General features: G+C 34.6%; 1 protein-coding gene across 1 annotated transcript in view; it reads left to right on the forward strand.

Annotated features, from left to right (window-relative positions):
• The window catches only part of SLIT3 (slit guidance ligand 3), a 279,434-nt gene that overhangs the window by 186,574 nt on the left and 67,983 nt on the right, over positions 1-24,877 (forward strand). The window contains exons 7-9 of the mRNA XM_053465078.1: positions 8,272-8,343; positions 14,303-14,466; positions 17,373-17,514. Coding sequence (XP_053321053.1) covers positions 8,272-8,343; positions 14,303-14,466; positions 17,373-17,514 — 378 coding nt within the window. The remainder of the gene's footprint in view (positions 1-8,271; positions 8,344-14,302; positions 14,467-17,372; positions 17,515-24,877) is intronic.

Here is a 24,877-nt window from a genome sequence, read left to right on the forward strand (position 1 = left end):
CTTTTAATCTACTGGGTTACAGAGCCTTACTAGTTGAAGTTATACACAGATAATTTCCATCAATTTCCATCCTGTAACTCAACATCCATATCTGTCATCATGTTCCCATGTAGGCAACCTTTTACGTCCAGGTTCCTCGTTCCTTTTGGCATCTTCTCTGTCCCACCTCAACTTTTTCCATATTTTCTTTGTCCCAGTGTTGCTATTTCAAGCCTAAGTGTAAACAGCTTCTCTTCAGATAAAATAGATTATAATGATTAAACTGGTGCAAAGATGGTTTGGTGGTTTTAATATGGACTACAAAATTATTCGATTATGATAAATTTAAATCTGTGTGAAACAGTTACTTGTTTTGGCTTGTTATCATAGATATATCTTGAGACATTTTAGAACTGCTTTTGATTCTCTTGGGCATTTTACAGATGGCTAAATGAGAGATTGGCCTTTATCAAACCAACGAATTGAGTTTTATTCAATGGTGCCGCTACCTTTTGACGGTTTTGGGTTGATTTCTTTTTGTAGTTACGATTCTCCACAAATTGTTAATTTCTAATATTCAAGGAGCTACTTATCTCAATGTAACTTATTAAAAAGATATAAATTAATATAGGCTTTTCTAGCAGTGCAGGTTAAAAATCTTAACATCAGATTAAAAGAAGAAAAAGGCGTGGTGGCCTACTTTACAAACCGCGCACGTACACAGACAGTGAGTCAATGTGATGCTCTTATTGCGGACATAGATGTCGCATTGCGGCACTTTTTCCCCGCCATACAGTTGGCGTACACAAGCACACCCACACACGCGCACACCTATATAGCTAAATAAATATACCATTATTTTTGCTTAGACTTCAAAATGACAAAGTATAAAAAGATGATCGTGCAGTATTGGACTTAGTACAGTAAAATTAGAACTGAAAAAAACTCTAATTTACTTATATACGTTGGTCAAGATGACAATAATTATCTTCCTGTCATCAGAATAATGTAATATTTTATGCTGCATAGTAAGAATAAATCTATAAACCTATAATCACATAGTATTGCAGAATACAATAATTTATTATTTATTAGACTGAAATTCCATTAACAAGATTTCAAAAGCAGAACCTTATTGTTTTGCATTAAAATTACCTATTTTTAAAAATATTTACTTCTCATAACTTTGGGAGGAGACAAACAGCCTTCAAAAATATTGTAGTACATATACTATTTTTTCTGTTCAAAACTAAATGGAAGCGCAAGAGGAGCCCTCGCCCAAGCAAAAATTAAGCTATACTGTAAAATATGACAGGTCAACAAAATAACCAATGTATTCTTTTTCTCTCTGAACATTAAATAAAGCATTGGTGTGTGCCAGTAGAAATAACTACAGCGATCACTTTGATGTTTCCATTCATTTTTCACAAAATCAAATCATTGTGCTTCAGGTAGTCATTGAAATTTCAGACATTAATATGTTTTTATTCTTATTTTTGGAATATTTATGAACCACTCACACTTTTAATAGTTTCCTTTTTTGGCTAAATTACACTAAATGACCAAGATTTCGTCATCTTTGACAGAGCTCTAAAATAAAAAAAATGGTACACGGGAATTCCTATAAAACTAAATTTTACTTTTAAATGTATTTCTCTGACCACATTTTTCATATTTATTAAATCATGAGTTAACTCGTTGACCACAGATCAGAATTTTGCACTAAATAATTCTCAGAATTCCTTTTGACTCAATTTTCTCCCAAACATATCATGGGTTTGTTTATCTTTCACTATTCATTGTTAACTTGTGCTGTAAAACCCATAATACTTAATTGATACCGTTAAAAAGAAGCCAACAAATTCTATCCACAGACATACAATGACTGTCTAAAGTCAAATGCCTGCTTGCAATTTTAAAAATAGGAATATAAATGTCACAAAACAAACATTGCATTGTGAAATTTCTTTTGGTCTAACATTTGAAATGGGAAGAGTGCATGAATTCTAAAAAAGTATACAATATACTAACAATGCAAATCCAAAAGCTTTACCAGTGAGCGTGAATGAAATCTTTAAATTGAGTGTGAATGAAATCTTTAAATTGAAAGATCTTTATACAAAGTAAGTCAATGACAATATTACATCTTTCTATATAGTCAAGCATAAATGCTTGACACCACCAACTGACAAAATAGAAGCACAGTTTTAAAAGCATTCATGTTCAACTGGCTTTAAATATGTACTGTATTACCTAACCCCCCCCCCCAAAACCTAAGGGACCTTCGTCTTTATTAATGTTACATGTTTTCTGTGTGTCCAATAAGATGTACCGATTTCGACTAAAGAGTCTGTTTTCTCTTGAGCTAATACAGCTATGTCCATTTTTTTTATTAAGAATTGAGTTTGATTATATACATTTACAGTGATGTTATTATGTCCATAGAATGTCCCCCCATAGTTCTGCTAATATCTCTCTACTGTTGGAATTTCCATTGATTATAATCATTTTGTACATTACAGCATATTCTAGAACTCGTAGAACTTGATATTTTAATCCAATGAAAAAAATGAGGTAATTTAGTGAGTGCTCGTCTTTTCAACCGCACTGTTAGAAATAAAAATACTGCAGTCAAAATATGGAGAAATTTTATATTTTGTTTAACCTTTTTATGTTTTTTAAAAACTCAAATCTTGATGCGATCTTGATGTGGTTTTAGTGTGTTTTATCAACAATTTGTAATATGATGAAGTCAGTACTGTAAAGTCCAGACAGCGGCAGTGATAAAACACAAAGGGTCCATTTTTGACCATCAAAGAACAAAGAAAATACATATGAACTACAGTGAAATACGATGAAATGTTCATTAAACGTAAAGGGCTTCCAAAGGACAGATTATTTTAGCCTTCCTATTCTGCTGATAGGAGATTTTATTCCAGATAAGGGTAAGTGGGTCTATTCAGACTGGGCTCATATGTTGGGGACTAAATGTTCCACAGGAATGGACTTGGTGCATACCAATGGTATAACAGAGGATAATATAATTTACCCTATTGGTTTTTGTTTTCCGCATTGCAGAGATCTAACTTCTATTAAATGATTGCCTTAAAAAAGTCTTCTTTTTGTCATGTGACACATTAAGGCTAGGTTATTGAGAACGTGCTGTCACGCCATAGTGGTTAGTCAACTATTTATTTATAACATTGACACCAAATGTCAATTCTCAGAAGCGACTCTAGTACTTTTTCGGACTTTAAGTTTGCAGTTAACGGCATAAGTAATATATCTACTTACAACAGTAGCCTATAGGATTTACAAGTCCTTAGTCAACTGCTTTGTCCAGACATAACATGGGAATTTGAACTAACCTGCCTTGTATTTTTAGCCAGACTGTGTATAAGTTAACTGAGTTTAAAGTGACAAAGTGTCACAACCAATATGAGGTTATCTCTTTAAACTATATTGCCAATGGCAGCTATGGGGAATATATGAAAAGGTAAAAATTAGCAAAATGCTGATAGGTCCGCATACCATAAATTATGTCAAAATTTATTATTCTTAGTCATATGGAAAATTAATATTTCCTAATTTAGAATTCAGCGCATAAAATCCAGGAAGGGAGGCAGTTTGCGAGAAATTGTCATAATGCAGCAGCAATACTGTCATGCGCTATCAGCATTTAAATATTTAGTACCCTGTGACGCAAAGTGGACCTATCCAGTGAAATCGCGGTACGTAAAATAACTGCTATTTCACCAAGATAAAAAGATGTAGTGATCACAACGAAATAGTAAGTATTTGAAATGGGATACACTTTGTGGTGAGTAAGATACCATCAATAAGAACTTAACAATTTCAATGAAACCTATGCTTATTTTAGTTCAGCCTTATATTTTAGCAATATTTAGATTTTTTTTCATACTAGAATTAATGAAATGTAATGTTTTGTAGGACTACGCTTTAAATATTAGCGGTAAATTATATTTTGTTGGAAATTCTAATCTTTTCGACCTGTTTGAAAATGTTTAGAGGTTGCAAACAATAAGCATTTGATAAGCCACGCCTTGACTGTGGCAAATGAAATCTATTCATTTGATAAAATTTACCAATAAAATAATTATAATTCTTATATAGTTTATATTCTAAGGTGGAAACCTTAGAACATAAATTTGTTTATACTATTATCTAGGAATCATTTACAAATGTGAAAAATATAATAAGGAAGACAATTCAGAGACCCGGATTAATGTATCAACAGGTAGCTACACATTTTTCGATAGAATACAATGACCAACCTGATAAAATAATCTTTTAAATAACTATTGTAGCTTTGCGTATTTTCCAAATTTATTTTGAAATGTGGACTGCCGTATTAGCTACAACACCGAATGCTAGAATACAATTTTGTTTATAATTTTATCAGAATTTTATTTTTTAATTTGTATTTTTACATCTTGTGTACATTTTTGTAGAGTGTTCATTCTTAACTGAAAATATAACAATCTTAACATTACTGTTGTTAAGTGTTGGACATTGTTATGAGCAACCAAAGTCTATTTTTATTGACATTTACATTAGCACCATAAGGACAATGTAGGAGGAGATTTTCCTTTTAACAATTTGTAAAATGTTACAATTAGGATATTACTCACAAAACTAGAATTCATATATTGAATGTTCCCCACAATGGCCAATAGTTATTGGAAAACATTTTATTAGGGCTTATCAGAATACAAGATTCTTGTAGAGGAAAACCATTGTCTACAAGGTAAGGTAATGTTCTCATTTGACACATTCACTGATATCATCTAATAGGTCCTTTATCCTTGAGAAATGTTATGCAGATTCTCAAATACGCCATTAAACCTAAACGATGCTATATGTCTTCATAATGTTAATGGTTCTCCAAAGAGACAGCTGTCTTCACCTGCTCAGATTTTCCATACGCTTAGCCTAGAACCGTAGAGTAAAAATGATTAAGTTGCATTTTCTGAGGCTACCGAGAATCATTTATCTTAAGGTTGCTCTTCATTGTAAATTCTAGTTACATTCTTTACAGTAGTATGTTGTGTCATTCATACATAGCCACCACTACGGTGATAATTTTTTATTTTTCATTTTAAGTCATACATTCGAAGAGCTCCTATCTACAACTGGGTATATGTAGTGTAGTATAATTCCCATTACTAGTAAGCTTACAGAAGAAACAGTAGTAAATTAAAGAATGTAGGCATGGTAGTGTATTAAAGGTCCCTTAACATATACCCCTAGTATTATATTTTGTTTCCATTGCACTGTTAAAATGAGCAAAAAATACAAAATTAACAATAGCATTAATATTTAACAATATAAAAAATTAACTGTAGCATTAATATTTAACAATATACAAATGATCTTAGCTCTTCTTTTTTTAAATAATTTGATTAGTCAAACAGATATAGCTCATAGCCTAATCAAATCATTTAAAAAAAAAAAGTAACATATAGATAGATAATATAAAATAAATAATAAAATAAAATATGAACGCCTAATTTAAAATGGAAAAGAAAACATTATGATGTCTAATTTATAATAATAATACTGCTAGTAAGCAATTATTTGTCAAATTTTCCCAGCTGGTAGTCTGGTGTAATTGAGTGTAAGAGTGTCTTTACAGGCTAATACAAAGGCTGATTTAAGAAACAAAAAGCCTTGGAAATGTTCACAGCAGAAGCGTTTCTAGATTAACCTATGCTAACATTCGCTTGCTTCAAATATTCATTCTATACCTTACATTGACCTATTCCTGTTTTATCAGGAGGTGTTACATTGCTGTTTCTCACACACGATTCAATTACTTGGTAGTAGTTTCCCTGGGTGAATATGCTGCTAATGTAAGTCCGGTTACCTCTTCGACTCGTGTTTTAGTAAAAACAACTACGTATGTAATACAGCGGTTCATAGAAGAAAATAGTAATGAACAAGATGGCATAGTGAATACTCCTGCTGTGTGTATTTGAGGTGAGTAGCGCCAAGGCTAGATGCCTAACTCTACATCTCAAAGGGCACCCATAGAAGAATAGCGGTAAGGCTTCACTAAACAGACACACCACAAAAAGGTTGCATATTAGCTCTTTCCGGAGTGTTTGTCCATAATTATCTTTATATAATTAAACACGGACATTCTATGACCTACATATTTGTTTCTATATTCTACTATATACATACAATAGTGTGTATTTGGGTCACATATAGCTCTACTGGCTTACTTTGTTACAAGATCATAGCATTGCTCTTTTCATAAACCATAATCAGGTACGCTTATTAATCGGTTTCAAAAAGCTTTAAGATAAATGTTTGTTTGTGGATAGTGCCTCGACCTTACTTAATTCTGTTTTTAATGGGATACTGCCAGGGCTGGGTAGAGAATCAAATATTTTATGTTTCTACCATTCATGCTCACTGGAAGCCTAAAAGCTAGTTATATATATATATATATATATATATATATATATATATATATATATATAAACTTTATCAAAGTCTATTTAGCCCCACCAAATAAGACTATATATTCCAGTACTTTGTAAGTCCATGCACACGGGAGTCTCGTTGGACATGTGGAAATCTCACTCAAGCCATCGCTGAGTTGAGTATGTCGTGCATGCACATTGGTAAGCTGTAGCTCTATTCGTCCTAACTTCCTTAGAAGAGAAATATAAACATAACATACATTATAGCAATTTAGAAGAACATCATATACATTACTTCACTAGTTCTAGCTATAGCGCAAACATTACTACATCCCATAATATCACGTGTGTATGACGGGACTACATTAGTAAATGTATACACACATAAGTGTTAGGGTGCAGAAGTATATGTGTGTATGGTCGAATGGTAAAGCCAGCTTTGATGAATCTTGGTGTAAAAGTTGATGACAGAAACCATTAAAAAATCAAAGCAGTGGAACTGTTTTTGAATAACTTGTTTTTCTTTCAAATTGAGCATTTCTATGGTAACAAATTCCTCGAGGAGTTCCGCAATCTATATCTAATGTCTTTTTGATGACAAAATCTTTCCTCGGCCCTTTTTATGCCTGAGTTTAATTTCCTGTGGATTCTCGTGTCTAAAATCATAAAGTATTAAGCGAAATATTGCATAACTAAAATCTGATAAAGATACACGGGGATAAGTGTAAAGGACTGTGACTAAGGGAGGATAATATAAATTTGGACTTATAAACCGTCTTTATCTTTGCCAAAAAATGTATACGCTATTCCGAAAATGTTCTGCGTGCAGAATACCGTTAAAAGTGCTGGTAAATATTAGTTGACCATGCTAATGCATACCACATCTGTACATAATAACCGCTAACCAGTATCTTACACTGTAACTAGCGTCAATATATGCAAATATGTATGATTTTTATTGGAACAAATTATTATAATAACATCGGGTTAATTTTTAAAGCAGGTTTAAAACGCTATTTTGAAAGGACCTTGTCTCATAGACAGAATGAGTTAAGAGTTGAGCTAACAGAATATGAAGAAAATGTACTGATCAAGAGGACTTTGTTTTTGATTGTTTGGGCTGGCCCTAGTTATGACATCACTATGATGAGCCAAATGCTAACAAACTAAAAACTAATAAAATACAGTAATAGAGTATAAAAATAAATCCTATAGGATTGTGTACAGTCAATTGGATCTATAGGTTATTTTAATAGTTATCAGTAGAAATCATTTAGTATTTGTTCCCCACAGGAGTGAGTTTAAATAATATGCACTGCTTTAATTTTACAATTAAAGTGTGACCTTGACACCTACGCTCTCTACTTAATCTGCAACTGCTTATTGTTGTGCTAATGAAGTATTATACAATATACAATAACCCTATTCATATCCGTGGCTACTTTTTTAAAGTTTAAAAACGGTCCCTCTGCAGAGTAGGCTTATGCCTTTGCTTCATTCTTCTGTTGATGTGTACAACTTGTTCCATAAATGCTTACAGAGCATTCTGTGCCTTGGCCAATTTTTGTGTCGATACAAACCATGCACTTCACTACTGGTTACTGAGCGGAAGCCAAGTAATAATGTGTGTCAGTTTATGTGTGACAGTCAGATGCGTTTCTATAAAGGTATCTCCCATGACAATTCACAAATTGTTCTTGATAGATTTGCCAAGATGCATGCCCGTGAAGGAACAATCATATTAGCTTGTATGAATCAGTCATTCCTTGTTCACATAAATATTGCATGTTGGCTAAAACGAGTGTATGAATAATGCTTCTTCTTTCCTCTTATATTTCAGTACTCTCAACAACAATAATATCACACGCATCCCACTTACCAGTTTCAACCATATGCCCAAGATCCGCACCCTGTAAGTATTATTTTATGTGTCTTAACTATTATGCTTTCCCCAGGCTATGTGCAGTGTTAGCGAGTGAACTATACACCATAAAAAGCATTTAAATGTCTGCTGTATTACAACATTATTGATACATTATAATGAGTTATTACATAGTTAGCTGTATAACTTCATTTGACAAATTCTAAAAAATATATTGAAGGAAATTATAAGCTAAAACAGTGTTGGTTTAGTTAAAAATGTGTAGCCTGTTGTTAATACATATGGATTGGGTAAACTAGTTAAAAATCTTTGCATACTGAAAAAAAAAAATGAATGTAAATTCAATAGTAAATTGTATATCCGGGCTTAGTAATGATTTGCTAGATTATGAAATTTGTAATGCCTGTTCAGAAGAGATAATCCTTTTGCGAGCTAGAGGGAGTTTATCATTCTTATCAGATGAAAAAATTGTGATCATTTGTCATTATGATGATAAAAGGATTAATATGGTGTTTCAGGTTAAAGCGATATACTAGTGAGAAGGCGTATGCGCTTTATCAGAATCTGTTAAGTAATATATTGGGTGAAGTAGCATTAACTGTTACTTTTTACCTTTAGTGAAGGCTAGTGTTCCAAAGGATTCATATTTTTTAGAGCCCAGCTTTAGATTTTAAATATCTATTTGCTTCTAGCTAGTTAGTTTCAAGAATAGTCAAACCATCTGCAATGTCTTGGGAGTTTTCTCTATATGATAAGATCACATCCCACCCAATAACGGTGACTTGCATGGTTGCGTTAACTTTAGTTATAGATTCCATTAACATCTGAGCAGACCAAACAGTTGTTTAGGGACCATATTGTTTTGTTGCCCTGATCAGTGGCGGAGGTTCATTTGATTTTTCTCATTAAATTATCCTTAGCTAGGAAAATGAATCACATGGTATCGTTTGCTTGGTTTGCAAATCCAGCCCAGGTCTGTTCTGTTTCCACATTTCCAATACCATAAAGCTTCTCTCTACAGTGTATTGTAGCGCTAATCCTCAATATGAAGATATATGTCCCTTCCCCTCATTCACGAGAGAGATAACACTGATTTTTCTGTTTACTTTTATGTCCCTTCACGCTGTTCCTCTTTGAGGATTGACATTAATATTAATCAGAATTAATTTAAGTGATTAAATTGAAGGATTTTTTTGTGCTCATTAATAGTTGGTAATATTCATTCAGCAACCTCAGATCAATCATTGCTGTCTGTTTCCAGAGCAGAGTGTCTGCTGCCATTGCCTGTTTAGTTTAATTTTGGAGATGGCTTTGTAGTTAGATCCCTTGAGATTTTTCATGACAAATCCCACTTTTGCAGTAATTAAAGAACAAAAGGAGTAGAATCATAATTGGGATTTTTAAAACAATGCTCAAATATAGCATTCAGCGTGCTACATTTTATACCATGCAAATACCGTGTTGTCCTGATCATAGGCTCACAATCTTCAATCATAGAATAGCCTATAACCAGAGTATAGATATTCAGGATGGTAAGCAGTAAGTTTTTTTCTTCTGTGTTCTCTTAGAGGTCCCAAGTCTCCCAAAAATGTGGTTGTTTCTCCTGCCTCCGTGATGCATACTTTCTCAATGTCACCCTACCTTTTCCACCAACCGCTTCCGTGTCCCCATCTTCTTTCGTGCAGCTCCACTTCTTCTCTTGCCTCTTGTTCTTCTGTCTTCTTTCTTTATCCGCTGTTCCTCGTGTCGGTTGTGCACCTAGCCTTCCAGTTAACCTCCTCAAAAGGGAGTAACGGGGGAAAGTTTATCCACCTGGTCCCGCCGTGACTCCTCCCTTCTGCAGAAGTACTCCCAGACGCCAGAATATTGCAGACGCACTATTGCAGATGCAGATGCATTATTCTGGCTTCTTAGAACGGGTTTATTCACTAAATGCTATTAAATGGTGTACATCAACCTATTAAAAGAACACTAAATATTCAAATTAGCTTTGGCTTCTAAAAGGAGGTGTATTTACTGAGATACACTATCTTTGTCAAACTGATGGCCAGGGGGGTGCAGATATATGCTGATAATGTCACAGCAGCAGTTTGGGGAAGGCCCTTTTCTATTCCAGCAACACATAGTTAGATGCGTTTGGTGTAAAAGAACTTGACTGACCTGCTCAGAGCCCTGACCTCAACCCCATCGAACACCTTTGGGATGAACTGGAATGGAGATTGAGAGCCATACCTTCTTGTCCATAATCAGTGCTGACCTCACAAATGCTTTCCTGGATGAAAGGGTAAAAATTCCCACAGAAACACTCCAAACTCCTGTGGAGAGCCTTCCCAGAAGAGTGGAAGCTGTTGTAGCGGCACAGGGGGCCAAACAACATATTAATGTCTATGTATTTCAAAACCAATTTCATAAAAGTCCCTGTAACGGTCAGGTGTCCCAATACTTCTGTCCATATAGTGTATTATGAACCACAAACTTTTATTGACCAGATGAAACTTAGGGATTTAAAAATTAAGTACAGAGAAAGGCCCATGTTCCAAAATGTCATCATCCCTTACTGCCTTCCTCTGCGCAATTGGCAACAAAAATGTTGTTCCTTGTTTTATCGACCACTGATATATTAATCACTTTTTTCAGTGGAAAAGATTTATTAGCAAGTTTGTGTTGGGAGTGATTTCCCTAATAGAAACTGTGCTGTAATATGGTATCTACAGAAGTCAGATTGTGAGGCTCCACTTATTATACCCCCACTTCAGTGTTAATGTTTATTATGAAGGGAGCATTTCCAAAAACACATACCCATCAACAGAAATGGCTATTAGTAACAAATGCCAAAACTATCTTAAAAATTGTAAATATGTTCACCAGTAGTTAAATGATCCTCTTTAGAAAAGTCATTTATTTCTGTAGCCCAAAAATTACATTGTTGTGACTATTTTTAAAAAATGCAGTACAACTTGCAGTAAAAGTGCACAACCTGGATGTTTAAAATGTTTATCCTCCTATTTTCTCATCCAGTTCTGTGTATCTCTCTCTATCTCTCTCTATCCAGGGCCGGCACCACTTATAGGCCGCGGTCATTCATTAGAAGCGCGGCTCACGGTCACTGTGGGGTATAAGTGGGTGTGGCAGAGGGGGAGGGACTTGTGGGGTGGAGCCAGGGGCATCAAAATTTTTGCCTAGGGTGGCAAAAATCCTTGTACCAGCTCTGTCTCTATCTATCTACATCTCTATCTGCCTTTCTCTGTCTTTCTGTGTTGGGGTAATTATAAAACACAAATATGTTAAACACAAACCAAAAATTGTATATTACAAACACACAGTGACAAATAGAATTAATGGATAGTTCAGCAATGTGTCTTGTAACAAGATTAAAAAACAAAAAAAAAACAGTTTCTTCCTATAAGGTTTTGCTGCCTTTAAATGTCATAGGACTCAATTGGTTAAGGTAAGGTTCAGGGATTTCTTTTCTTTATTGTCCTATGTTCACATAATCCTATATGACACAAAAACAGTTCTTAATACTGAAAAATACCACCTCTCTTTGTAAGACTCTCAAGGGTGGAATCCATCAATAATCTTTTATCTTTGATTTCTAGTATGACACACTGTACATTCCTATCTGGCCATAGCTCTCCAGGGCAAAATCAGTCAATGATGTTGCATTTAGTGGGAAACAACAATGTTCTCTATCTTGAATCATATATTTAAAGAGCCAACTTTAAAACTAATGTGACCCTGGGCAGGAGCAACTCTGTCTTTGAATTACCTATTGCCACAACTATTTCACCCTATTTATACTCCTTATGCCTCCGTCTCAATCCTAACTTAGGGGGCAGCAGCCCTTGTAGAATGCCCTTATAGTCTTAAATATGTTCCTGTAAAATCTTGATAACTGGTCATATTACAAACACCCTACCCTTCCAAAATTCCCCCAGGGACTGAACCCGTGGAGAAATTAACAAGAAACATAACGTCGGCATAACAGCCAATTGTAAACATATCACCTTAACGCTCAGAATTCAGCCATAGACTCCGTTCAGATAAATAAAAGTGAAAAATTGGGTAGGGAGGGCGGGGATTCACTGCTTTAACAGATTCTCTGCTTAATAAGCTGGAAATATTGTCTGACCAAAGGCGGGAAAGGGGGGTCCCATAAATAGACAGCCAGAAACCCCACCCAAGCAGGACAAGGAACCCTATAGGATGTCCTACGGATGACCCCTTTCTACATCCTGACAGCAGCTTACTGTTAATATAGGCCCAGTCATGCAGCCCTTTCTCTTATTATCCAGGGCTTGTCTCTCTATCTCTAAACGTCTCCCTTCTCCACTGACCGCTTCTGTGTCCCTGTCTCTTTGCACAGCTTCTTCTCTTGCATCTTCTTGTTCTTCTGCCTTCCTTCTTTGTCTGCTGCTCCTTGTGTCTACTTTCTTTTTCATCTTCTGAACCTAGCCTCCTGGGGAACTTCTGCAAAAAGGCCTCTCCTTCGCTCTGCACGTTTTTGGAAATGCACAGAGACGCCAGAATAATATAGATCGATTAGCAGAGAAAGAGAGGTGCAGAAGCACCATCTTCATTATTTTGGCCTCCCGGTGAACTTCAACAAAATGGTGGAGCCTCGGGGCAACGGAATTTGTTGTCTGAAAACGAATGGACCAAAAATGAGACTAAAAAGTTGTCTAAATCGCTTTTGGTCCATTTGCACGAGTCATTTATATATACATATATACATTTATGTTGTAGTGTTCATTTGGTAATTTATGTATGCCTGTGTCTTATACTTTTACCCTCAGTTTTAGAACCTTTTTTTTAATTTGGGATTGGGAATTTTTTCCATTGTGCTGATCTGTTATTTGCTGTTCAGGCTCTTTGATCTTTCCTTGTTGTATACAGGCAGCAGGAATTACTTAAAATTGTTCTACCTTTGTGTTGGTATTTCTTCAGTTTCTTTAACATTCAAGCAGCTTTATTTATGTGAAACTTTTAACAGTATTAATTGCGTTAATGGGGAATGTCCTGCTGTCTGTGCAGCTGTGCAGAGCTTCTGTTTTGAAAGATTTTTTTTGTTACAAGATCAAATGGATATAGCAGTGTGATCTTGCTGTCTTAGGACAGGTTCAGGAACATTCACTGATGTTATTCGGCCTTAATGAATCTGTATTTATATTTTGTTAATACAATATATGACTTTGTTTAGTGATGATTGCTAGTGAGGGCTTATGTTTATACTTGGGAACTGTCCAGGATTGGTCCTCCAGAGCTCTTCTTCTCCTGCTCCTTGTTGGGTAGGAAAAGGGGGTGACCTGGGCATGAGTGTACATGACAAACACTGCTCTTCCACCAGGAAAATAAGCCAGGTATTCACCTCTGATTTCCAGAGTCTGTAGGTCAATCCACAGAGTTTCCAAGATATGCTTATTTTGATGACATTTCTAGACTCTACCTTATAGGCCTGTATTATCATATACCATGTGCCGCACATATCCATGATATTAGTAATTTTAAGACAGGTATAAATAAGTTTATCTCTATGCAGCTTTAAAACCAGAAGTGAAATTCCACTCAGAGCTATATTCAGATGGCCAATGCCCATCAAGTGCTTTGGTGGAGAGTCATCATGGTGAAAATAGATGATATAAGGTGCAAGGTGTGTGTATTACCAAAACATAATAGAGTGCTTGTATATATACCACCTTATAACACAAAAGGCTAGAGCTGAAGTGTATATATTCTGGGAAGTTTCTAGAAAAGGAGAACGGAATTCCATTGAATTGAGTCCTGATTGTTTGTTTTTTTTATTTATTATAAATGGGTGTATAATCATGTAGTATAGGACCAATCACTCATGTTCTGGTGTGAGAGGACCAAATCTAAGTTTACAAAAATATAAGGACTTACCAGATCGTTTTAGCTAATTGCCGTTGCCTGATAAAGCATAACATCATCCAGTAACACTCAACCAAATGTGTTTTTATATCATTTTTAGACGCCTTCACTCCAACTACCTTCACTGCGACTGCCATCTCACATGGCTTTCAGACTGGCTGCGTCAGAGACGAACCATTGGCCAGTTCACCTTTTGCATGTCGCCTGTTCAACTGAGAGGCTTCAATGTGGCTGATGTTCAGAAGAAGGACTTTGTCTGTCCAGGTAATTCTTGAAAAGACACTTTTTGTGATTCGTAGATATACGCTTAAAACCACAAATGTTTTAATGCAGTAGATGAGCAATTTGTCTCAAACAACAAATGTTTCTGGGGGGAAACCTTCAAATGTTTGGTGATGTGTAGTCAATGTGCCTTTTAGACACATTTGGTGTTAAGTTAATGGAAGCCTTTGCTTTACTTGGCTTTTTATAGCAAATATTGCCAACAAAAATACACTTGACTCCTTAATATGCAATGTTGATGTTCCTGGTACCTACCTACTTTTATCTTTGTTGATAATGATGTTCAGGAGAGTTGCAATAATCAAAACAATTAACACATAGAGAAAAATAAAATCTAAATTGCAAAATTTAGATCAGCTCATGGTATTTAATTAAAATGCAGTAATTGTCCTCACTGAGAACGTGCCTGCTGACAGTGTACACTTATTCTAAAATGTGTCATAAAGTCTCTGCAATTTAAATCATATTAATGTTTTGTCCCTCTATAATTGAACTGTTTTAACATTCATTTTACATTATTGTCTCATTTTAAAGCACAGAGGTCTATAATGTGTTTCACTGTGGAAAAAAAACACCCTATTCTCTATACACAAATTATCACCCTTTTGCTCTTAAACTGTTGTCTTAAACTGTATGCAGAAATTAATGTGAAAGAAATTAATAAATCTTTATATAAAGAGAAGATTTTTCCTTAGAACCTTCAAAAACATAAACTTTTAAAATTCTCCAAGATCCCTTTTGTGGGATAGAAAATACTTTTATACTTTTAGGAAAGCCATAGAGAGTAAACATTTGCATACATGCAATGTTGGATGTTTATCACTCATTCCTTAGGTTGTGGGGAAAACAACCTATATATTGTTCTTAAAAATCAGCTGGAGCCCCTTTAAAGGATGACATTTTCAGAATGTACCTATTATTAATGCCAAATTCAGCAGAATCAATGATATGATATAACATAACATAATTAATGTGTGCTCTTTTTCTCTGTATTTTGGTAGCATAACTGTAATCCGTCTGTCCATCTGTCACTATGAGTGTTTGTCTGCGTCGCTCTCTGTATCGATGACACGATTTAAAAAGCAAGCAGCCATGTATTTGCAGTTCGGTTTTATATTCGCACCACGACAATCTGCTGCAGTCACAGCCAATGCATATGTATGACTAAACATGAAATGCCTTTAATGCGTTCTCCGCTATATTCCACTAGTTTCAAAATAAGGTGATGATTCACAGTAGTCCCTTTATTTATTTACGTAGCCTTGCGCAACCACACACATGCCATTTCCAACCTTCTTCATATCATTTTAGAATACCGGAATAAATAAATCATATCTGACTGCTTCCTTTTTCTTATTTGCATGCGGCCCCCATAATATTGACAAATGGCGAGAGTGATGACCATTGGCTGTAATCTGTTTGCGCTAATGGAAATTCAAACTCACAGGCACCAACTCTCTGTGGAATCCTTGACATTTTTCAAACGAAGGCCTAGATTTTCAGTAATTCCCTTTTGAAAGATCGCCTCTTGATGCCCGTGGCCGACCACTAGCAGTTTTTCCCTGCCTCTGTGCTTGTATTTTCTATAGAGAAGCAGAACTGGTCTCTGCGCCCGCTATCGGAATTATTAACTGATTTAAAAAGCGATAGTAGCATTTAGCATTCAATTTGGTGGGTCCAGCTTTTATTTCCAATTGTGATTTCAAATTGTTCGTAAATATCCTTTGTCCCGCTGTTTCTGAATGAAGAAGGTTGCCTTTCCAGCCGGTTCATCACTATTTTCCCTGCTGCTAAGCAACTCTAATACCCAGCCATTTTAATGTTATGAGACAAAATACTACAGAGCTTTCCTGGCAGGAGTTAGGAAATGGTTGTGGTTTTCAGTATTTCAGGTACAAAATGTGTTTTCCTGCATTAAAACACTTGCGTTTTGTACTATTTGTGTAAAAGAGGAAATATTGATGCACCCAAGGAGATCAATGGTTGACATCAATGTCTTCAAAGATTTACCTAAGGGCAATCCTGATTACCTGTTAACATCCTCAGGCATGCGATGAACTGAGGACGAGCAGAAAAAGTATTATTTATTCCATTATCCATAAATAATTTGGTAAATAACCTTTATGTTAGGAAATAATTTTGTAAATATACCAAAATTAAAACTGTTTTTTAAAAAAAAATGTTAATCCAAGTTCATTTGGGGAGCTATGGATTCCATATATCTTGTTTAGACTTCTTAATAAACTCATCAGTCTACAAAAAGTACAAAACAAGCCGTTTAAATCAGCCCCCATTGGTTAATCCATTAAAAGATGGTAAAGGGGAGAGTAAAGGAAAGTAGAGGAGAGTAAAGAAGAGAGTAAAGAAGAGAGTTTCCAGAAGCTATTACTCTTTACCTTGATCTGTGATGCTTAATAGATTAATCAAGGTTTATAGTTTATAGACTTAGATACATTTATAATTGCCACAACAGATACTAAGTATTTAGCTGTGAAGTATCATGTAATTAAAACTAGACCGGTTATATTTGATCTGCTTTATTGAAAAGAGCTTAACCAATAATTAGTGTCAATTTAGCAAAATACTGGATTTACAATATTATAAGAAATCTGTTTCTCAGCATTGTGATATCCTCTACATCCAAGGTCTCAAAAGATTGGCCCAATAACATAACATTTTACTTAAATGCCACGATTACCAGAGAAAGCTCTTTTATTGTAATAATATGCGCATGCTGCAACAGGTTGCAGTCCTCTAAAACTGGGTGCAGCAAAACCGTGCTCCCTCAGTATATACCATGTATAGATACACGTGTCTGTTAAATGTATAGGAAATACTAGGATTTATTTGACACGGCACTTGTCTAATGTTGTGTTATTATTTCACAGGATCCCAAAATGAGCCTCCGTCATGCAGTGCCAATGCAGTCAGCTGCCCATCTGCCTGTGCCTGCAGCAACAACGTGGTGGACTGTCGAGGGAAAGGACTAACTGAAATCCCAGCCAATTTACCAGAAGGCATTATTGAGATGTAAGCAATAATTTGATCCCAATGCTATTATCTCTAGAGTGATTGACATACAATGTAGCGCACACTGGAACAAATGAACCTTTGTTGTTTGTACGGGGAAATATAGCTTTCAAAATACATATGTCTAAAGGTTGGTTTGGTTTCCTTCAATGTGGTGTTTCCAAATAGTTGGTTTTATCGTAGATACAAAAAGCATGGATAATAATGAAAGTTAAAAGCACTGGAAGGATTCAGAATAAAATATCTACACATGCGTAATATGGTGAGTTGTAAATGTGTCTGCGCATGCACACATTTCACATGGCCTGCCCAACGTAGCTTCCTATATGCATTTGTGCAGAAATGTATAGTACCGGCATATATGCATTAGGCAAAATAAAAAATAAAAATTAGTTTTTTCAGTTTTGATAACAAAAATGTTCCCTACTTACGTTGGTCTTACTTAAATTACTATTCCCCTTTGATAAAAGCTCATAATTCACCAGCAAAAAAAATAAATTATTATTTAAAAAAAGGGGGTTTTAATGCAGTGCTCACATGCTTCCTACTAGTGTGTGTGCTATATATACAGTATATAAAAATATATATATATTTATTTAAAAATAACAAGAGCCTGGAAAGAGCAAGGACTTTTAGAGTGGATTGTTGGCTAAGAGCTACAAAGACTAACTATAAAAGTCACCCCGCTATTTACTATCTTGATGACTTTGTTCCAAAAAATCAGTTTACACATCGTAACCTTTCCAGAAAGAATATAAGGAGCCAGAAAATGCAGAAGGGACATTTTATGAAAGATATCAAGCAGCGTACAAAGGCATTGTTAATAGAGCGTGGCCATCTCATTTGTAGACTCTATTTGTTTGACAGCCAAGAATTATCACTAGTGATGCTTCACTTTTTTCACGTCTGCGTTCTGTCTGTGTTATAGAGAAGCCTGACAAACCATTACGTATCTCATGTTGTTAGAAATTGAGAAGTGGCTAAAAATCTCCTTCGGTGCACAGGCTAACAGATACTTACCCATTCCCACTAACTGCAAATAGCTGCTGCAAAATAAATAGTATAGCGCTCCTCTCATCTTCTGCTGGATGAATTAGTCTTGAAGATAAATGACCTCATCTTTGGCTGGAATCTAGAAGGGCTTTGGGAAAGCAGATAGAACCATTTATTTTTCTCACATGTCAGAATAGCTGTAGATGGAAAGATGCGAAAAGTACATGCAGTAATGAACACGAAAAAAATGATAATCCTAAAAATGGTATCTTGTATGTTTCCATGATAATTAGGGTCATAAAAGGGGTACCAATTTAAATTTGTGCCGCTGTATACAGTTTTCAATGCATACTATAAATACACTATATATCATGTATACTATAAATATACTAATATCAACAGCAATAGCCTGCTTTACGGCATTTTGTTTATTGGATATGGCACACAGTTCCAGTTAAAATGCGTAGAGCCTCCATTGGTCAAAAAAGGCCTTTAGTAGGTCCTATACAGCTTCCTTATATGAGGTTAAGCACTATAAAGTATTTTCTTTAAAACAAATGGGTTAATAGATATTTTGTATCTGTGTATATGCATTATTATTCTTTGTATTAGTAGTATGAGAGATCGGGGCCTGATCAATCTTTCCCCAAAAAGCCTATAGCTGCCCCTGGTTCATCCTTTGTCCTCAAGGACCACAGACTTAAAATGCATCTACTGTATAGTTACCTAAATACATCATAGTTAAAGATATTTGTGATAATGCCTGCTGTACATCAGTAAGAATGTAGCATAACGTTCCGTCAAGGTATAGAGACGCTTACATACATACATATATATATATATATATATATATATATATAGATATATATATATAGATATATATATATATATGTTACAAAATGTTCTTTCCTGGGGAAATTTATATCTAAGCTATACTGTAGGTATTAGATAAGTGTAACTGACTTAAATATAAAAGGAGCAATGCTCTCTGTACAACACATCGATCACGGAAGAATTGTTAAGGCACGGCACACTGATATATTTTTATTTGTTGTGTAGGGGGAAAAAAATCAAATATGAATGTTATGTTTTTATTGAGAACTCAGTAGAGCTAAAGACATTCTACAAACTGAATATTTAATTTTAATCTCAAAACAACTTAAAATACATAGTGGGTATATGAAAATAAAACTCCAGTTTATAGACCGGAAATGGGCCTTACTGGGCAGTAAACTTCTTCTACATGACAAAAAAAGATCATTCTAACAAATAAAAATGTGTATGAGTTGTTTGGAATACAACCATTATCCATCATGGAGCTTTAGAAGAATATAAATGGGTTTTTTTTACTTATTTTTTTGAATATACTGTATCTCATAGGCAATGCCTTCATAATTGCAAGTATTCTTGGATGACTGACAATGGTCTGCATTTTAAAAAGCGTATCAGAAAATGACTGATCTGCATAGCATTTTATTTTCATTTTTTCACTTTAGATTTTGATATGCGATTATTGAATTCAAGCTATTTTTTTTTTTCTATCTCTGGAAATCTTAAAATTTTATAAAAGGCCAGACATGAACTTTTTATTCTTCCCATTTTCTGAATAGAGCCCTCTATCGTGGTTATCAGCCACTACTGGGTATAATACAGAGACAATATTTTGTATTCTTTAATGTTTATTGCATAAACTTTTATTAGTATGCAATTTGGTTATTCAAATATTGTAACAGGTATTATGACGTCAGTCGATTTAGGCTAATAAAACGTCAGCTGATTACCTTTACCCTTTTTTTTCTCTCTCTAGAAGCTGCTTTCGGTAAAATAACTAATACAGAATAGTCAGATTTGTATAATGAATAGGAAAATGAAATAGAACGGTTTCATAAATTGAAGAATTATTTACAAATCCCTATTCATCTGTAGCATTGTAACTCATGAATGCGTTACCATAGTCACCGCTTATATTGTATTCTGCATGCTGTTCTAGCAGCGAAAGGCCATGATCAAATCCATCATTAAACCTCAAATTATGAAATAAGTCTTAGCTGTGTAATGTAGGTTTGGGAGTAGACATTTACAATAGCAAATAACATTCAGGAAAGTATCCATGAAATCACGCCATCATTTTCACTACAGGGATGCACTGACCTTGATAAACCCCTCGGTGATTGGTCTTATGGTTTATAATGCCATGCAAACTGCAGGATATAATTTATCGCGTTGCTTTGAGTATTACCCTTTAATTTATTTCTTTCCCACAATGTAAAACGTGTCCTATTCGGCTCACCACTGTAAGAAAAAAAAAAAGAAGAGAGGTGAATAGAAAAAGGACCATTTCGGTTTACAGCATCCCTAAAGAGGCAGTAAATCTTTTCAAAAGAAAACACCAAATTGCGTAATAATGGTCTGTGGTTTTAACACACAGTTCCTCAGACTATGGCTACTTGTAAAAATATTTTAGGTAAAAGAGATTAGGATATATCCTATAAACTGTTGTTCTAATGCCGATGCCCCTAGGCACATTTATATATAGCATAAAAAGGTCTTGCAGTGTCTAAACCAGAACTGGATGATGCCTGTTGAGACATGGATGGCGTGTATTCAGCAGTGCTTACATATAAGTAATTAGAACTACTGCTAACCTACCTCGTTTCAATGCTCCTAAATAATTGGATATGTAGCCAAATGTCTACCAGAGTTGAAAGAAGCCGCATTTTATTTTAAAAAATAAAACACCCCTTTAAAGTGTTTTCATTCATATCAGTTACAGTCCTTTTTTATGAAATATCATTATACTTTATGAAATTGGAATAGGTTTGGCATAAGGAAGGAATACGAATTAGAAGGTGAAAACGTCGTTCCAGCCGTGATATCTGTAAACGCTAACCACCTTTGTTAAATAATTATCAGATTGCGATCTAGATAGTATTAAATGAGCTCCTACGATAAGGTTTATTAAACTGGTGTATAATGGTCCATAGCACTTAATTAAAAGGTGTAAAGGTGTGAACAGCATTAATGCCCATTCAGGTCTAGGGCCGTTATATTCCCTGACCGAGGCATAGAGTTGGCAAAGATGCTGTAGATCAGATAATATCCTATTCGGAGGTTATGGTTGGCTTATGACTAATGACTTTATTGACTCCTCAATTTATTTTGCACAGCCTACACTTCAAACTGGATCAGTTTCCCATATACAACATGATGTACTTCAGTACACAGATGGGTGTATTTACTAACCTAGTTTACGGGCGAATTAAGGATTTCAGCTCCCTGTTATAACTCTGCATTATGATTGACAAACCCATAGTCAGCTTCTCCCGCAAGAATGGCTGAGATGGAATGGCATAATGTGTAGGCAAATCAATGAGGTGATGGTCAAGAAGCTTTTCCACATTCACTACAGTATGCAGGATCAGCTTAGCCCTTTCACGGGTAGGTACTGGCCCTTTCATAGTGAATAGTAATAGTAATCAGAGTGCCCTGCGGATCTCCAGGGAGTGATTGCATCCTTATCCCACAGAACGTTTGTTTTTACCCATGTCTTTAAAACTGTAAGCTCCATACATCATAAACACAGCTCCTTGATGACCATTAAATCAAACACACAGGGCTCAACATTATTATAGCTTTTTTAACTCAAGGGAAAACCCGCAATGGGTTATTTACTGTAAAAGGAACATAAATAACATACATTGTTAACAGCCTCTCTACGGTTAGGAGACATTCTTTTCTTAGTTAGACATCTAAAAGTCTATTTAATTAGAGGATCGATTCGCTAGTATTGTGTTGTCTGCTTTATAATGTAAGTAAGCCGTTGGTAGTAAAAAGAGCATTTTTCTCTCTAATTGATTATCACCTGTGATTCAATTCTTACAGTTATTTAGGATTTGTATATTAGCAATGGCATCTAATACTTGTAAGGTAACATTAAAGGGGAAATTGTTTGCTGATTGTTGTTGGTTGATAATTCAGGCTCTGCCACTCTTAGCCACTAATCTCAGCCGCCACAAAGTGAACAACTTAAACTCAAACCATTTTCCTGGCTGCCAACAAAAAGAACCAGAAATAGGTAGCTTCCAATAATAAATGTTTAGTTACGTTAAAAAATTGTTACTGCAACACGTCATCCTTAAATAGGATTACTTAAAAAAAAAAGTGTGCTCGATTTCTTGAACAACTTAATCCACTTAGACATGGATTTGCGCGTGGTCAGGGTTTTAATGGCTGTTAACTGGTGGCATGTATTTCAGACAGCTACAAATCAGAAAACTGCAACGCACTAAAATCTAACAAAGTGACACCAACTAATTTGGTGAAAAGCCAGAGCACACTTTATTAAATCCATGTATAAGTTTAATTATAATAAAATAACCACCAATTTACCATCATGAATTTACATTTAAGTACATTAGCTCAAACATATTGCAATTTTGGATGCTTGACAACTTCCAAAACACGCACCTAAAAAAAAATTTCTTTGAAAGTATTCTATAAAATCTTTAAAACTAGCACCACAGTTTATCATATCTATTACCTTCTGATTTCAACATAAGTATTATTATTAAATAAATGAAAACATGTTTAATGTGAAAATGCAACCTTATTAAAAAAAAATCCCCTTAATCAGCTCCGAACGCTGATTTGGTGTAGTTTTGTGTAACACTCTTCCTATAATCACCTAAAAGGCAAGAGTGAGTTATTATGCTAAAATAGGTAATTTTCCTCATTTTTACTATTGCTAATACGCTAGCCTTACTAATATACTAACTATTGATATAAAAGGCATTGATTATATATATTATATTGATATAAAAGGCATTGATTATATATATTATATTGATATAAAAGGCATTGATTATATATATTATATTGCTATAAAAGGCATTGATTATATATATTATATTGCTATAAAAGGCATTGATTATATATATTATATTGATATAAAAGGCATTGATTATATATATTATATTGATATAAAAGGCATTGATTATATATATTATATTGATATAAAAGGCATTGATTATATATATTATATTGATATAAAAGGCATTGATTATATATATTATATTGCTATAAAAGGCATTGATTATATATATTATATTGATATAAAAGGCATTGATTATATATATTATATTGCTATAAAAGGCATTGATTATATATATTATATTGATATAAAAGGCATTGATTATATATATTATATTGCTATAAAAGGCATTGATTATATATATATTATATTTATATAAAAGGCATTGATTATGGTAACTCTAATCTAGTACATTGAAAACACTTAAAGCAAACCAGATTTGGATATATAGGTCTTGATGGTGTGAATAGCAAAGATTGATTAGCGTTAGTAATTGCCCCAGTTCACTAGACTGGGCTTGACTCATTATACAGCTTCATTGCATAATTTACGGGTCCGTACTAATAACAAGCGTTATATTGAGATATCTGATTCTTCATTAATTTTTGAAAAGAACGAAAATGTGTATTAAATTCATTGGCCACGACCCTTCTTAATGGTATAATCAATCTGATCTCACATGAACATTCATTACTTTTCTATTGCTATTAGTCCAACTTTGATTTATGAAATCATATGAAGGCACTGCTAACTTTATACTTTATCATCATAAAGAGACAAACACATAACACGTCATGTTAGTCTTTCGACGTTTTGGAGCTTCCGAGGCTATTTTGGGAGGACTAGGCTCAAGCAGCCTTTAGTGGGTGGAAAAAGGGTGTGGAGTGGGCACAGCCAAATGCTGCTTCCCTGTCTGGAGAAGAAAGGAACTGACTGCGAGACCCAGATAAGCAGGGCTTCACCCAGAGACTCCAGGTCACACCTGGAGAGTTTCCAGTATGGTTAACATACGTTAAGTCAAGAATTCTGGGTCAAACCTGGAGAGTTTCCCAGTATGGTTAACATACGTTAAGTCAAGAATTCTGGGTCACACCTGGAGAGTTTCCAGTATGGTTAACATACGTTAAGTCAAGAATTCTGGGTCAAACCTGGAGAGTTTCCCAGTATGGTTAACATACGTTAAGTCAAGAATTCTGGGTCACACCTGGAGAGTTTCCAGTATGGTTAACATACGTTAAGTCAAGAACATAACCCCATTTATATTACAACCTAACACAATGTTAAAGCAAAATGTCACAAAATATAATCTTTTCTAGAAATATCTAAAGACTTAAATATATTTTGTTCTACATTTCACATTTGCATCCAAGCATCTTATATGTGCCAATATATTTCGGGAAATATTAAATTTTAAAGCTTTAAATTTGTTACAAAATAGGGATTTAAGTAGCCACACAAATTTTGTAATACTTGGAAATCCTGTTTATATATACTTTCTGT

Source organism: Spea bombifrons, chromosome 4 (assembly GCF_027358695.1).
Source record: "Spea bombifrons isolate aSpeBom1 chromosome 4, aSpeBom1.2.pri, whole genome shotgun sequence".
Taxonomy (NCBI): Eukaryota; Metazoa; Chordata; class Amphibia; order Anura; family Pelobatidae; genus Spea; species Spea bombifrons.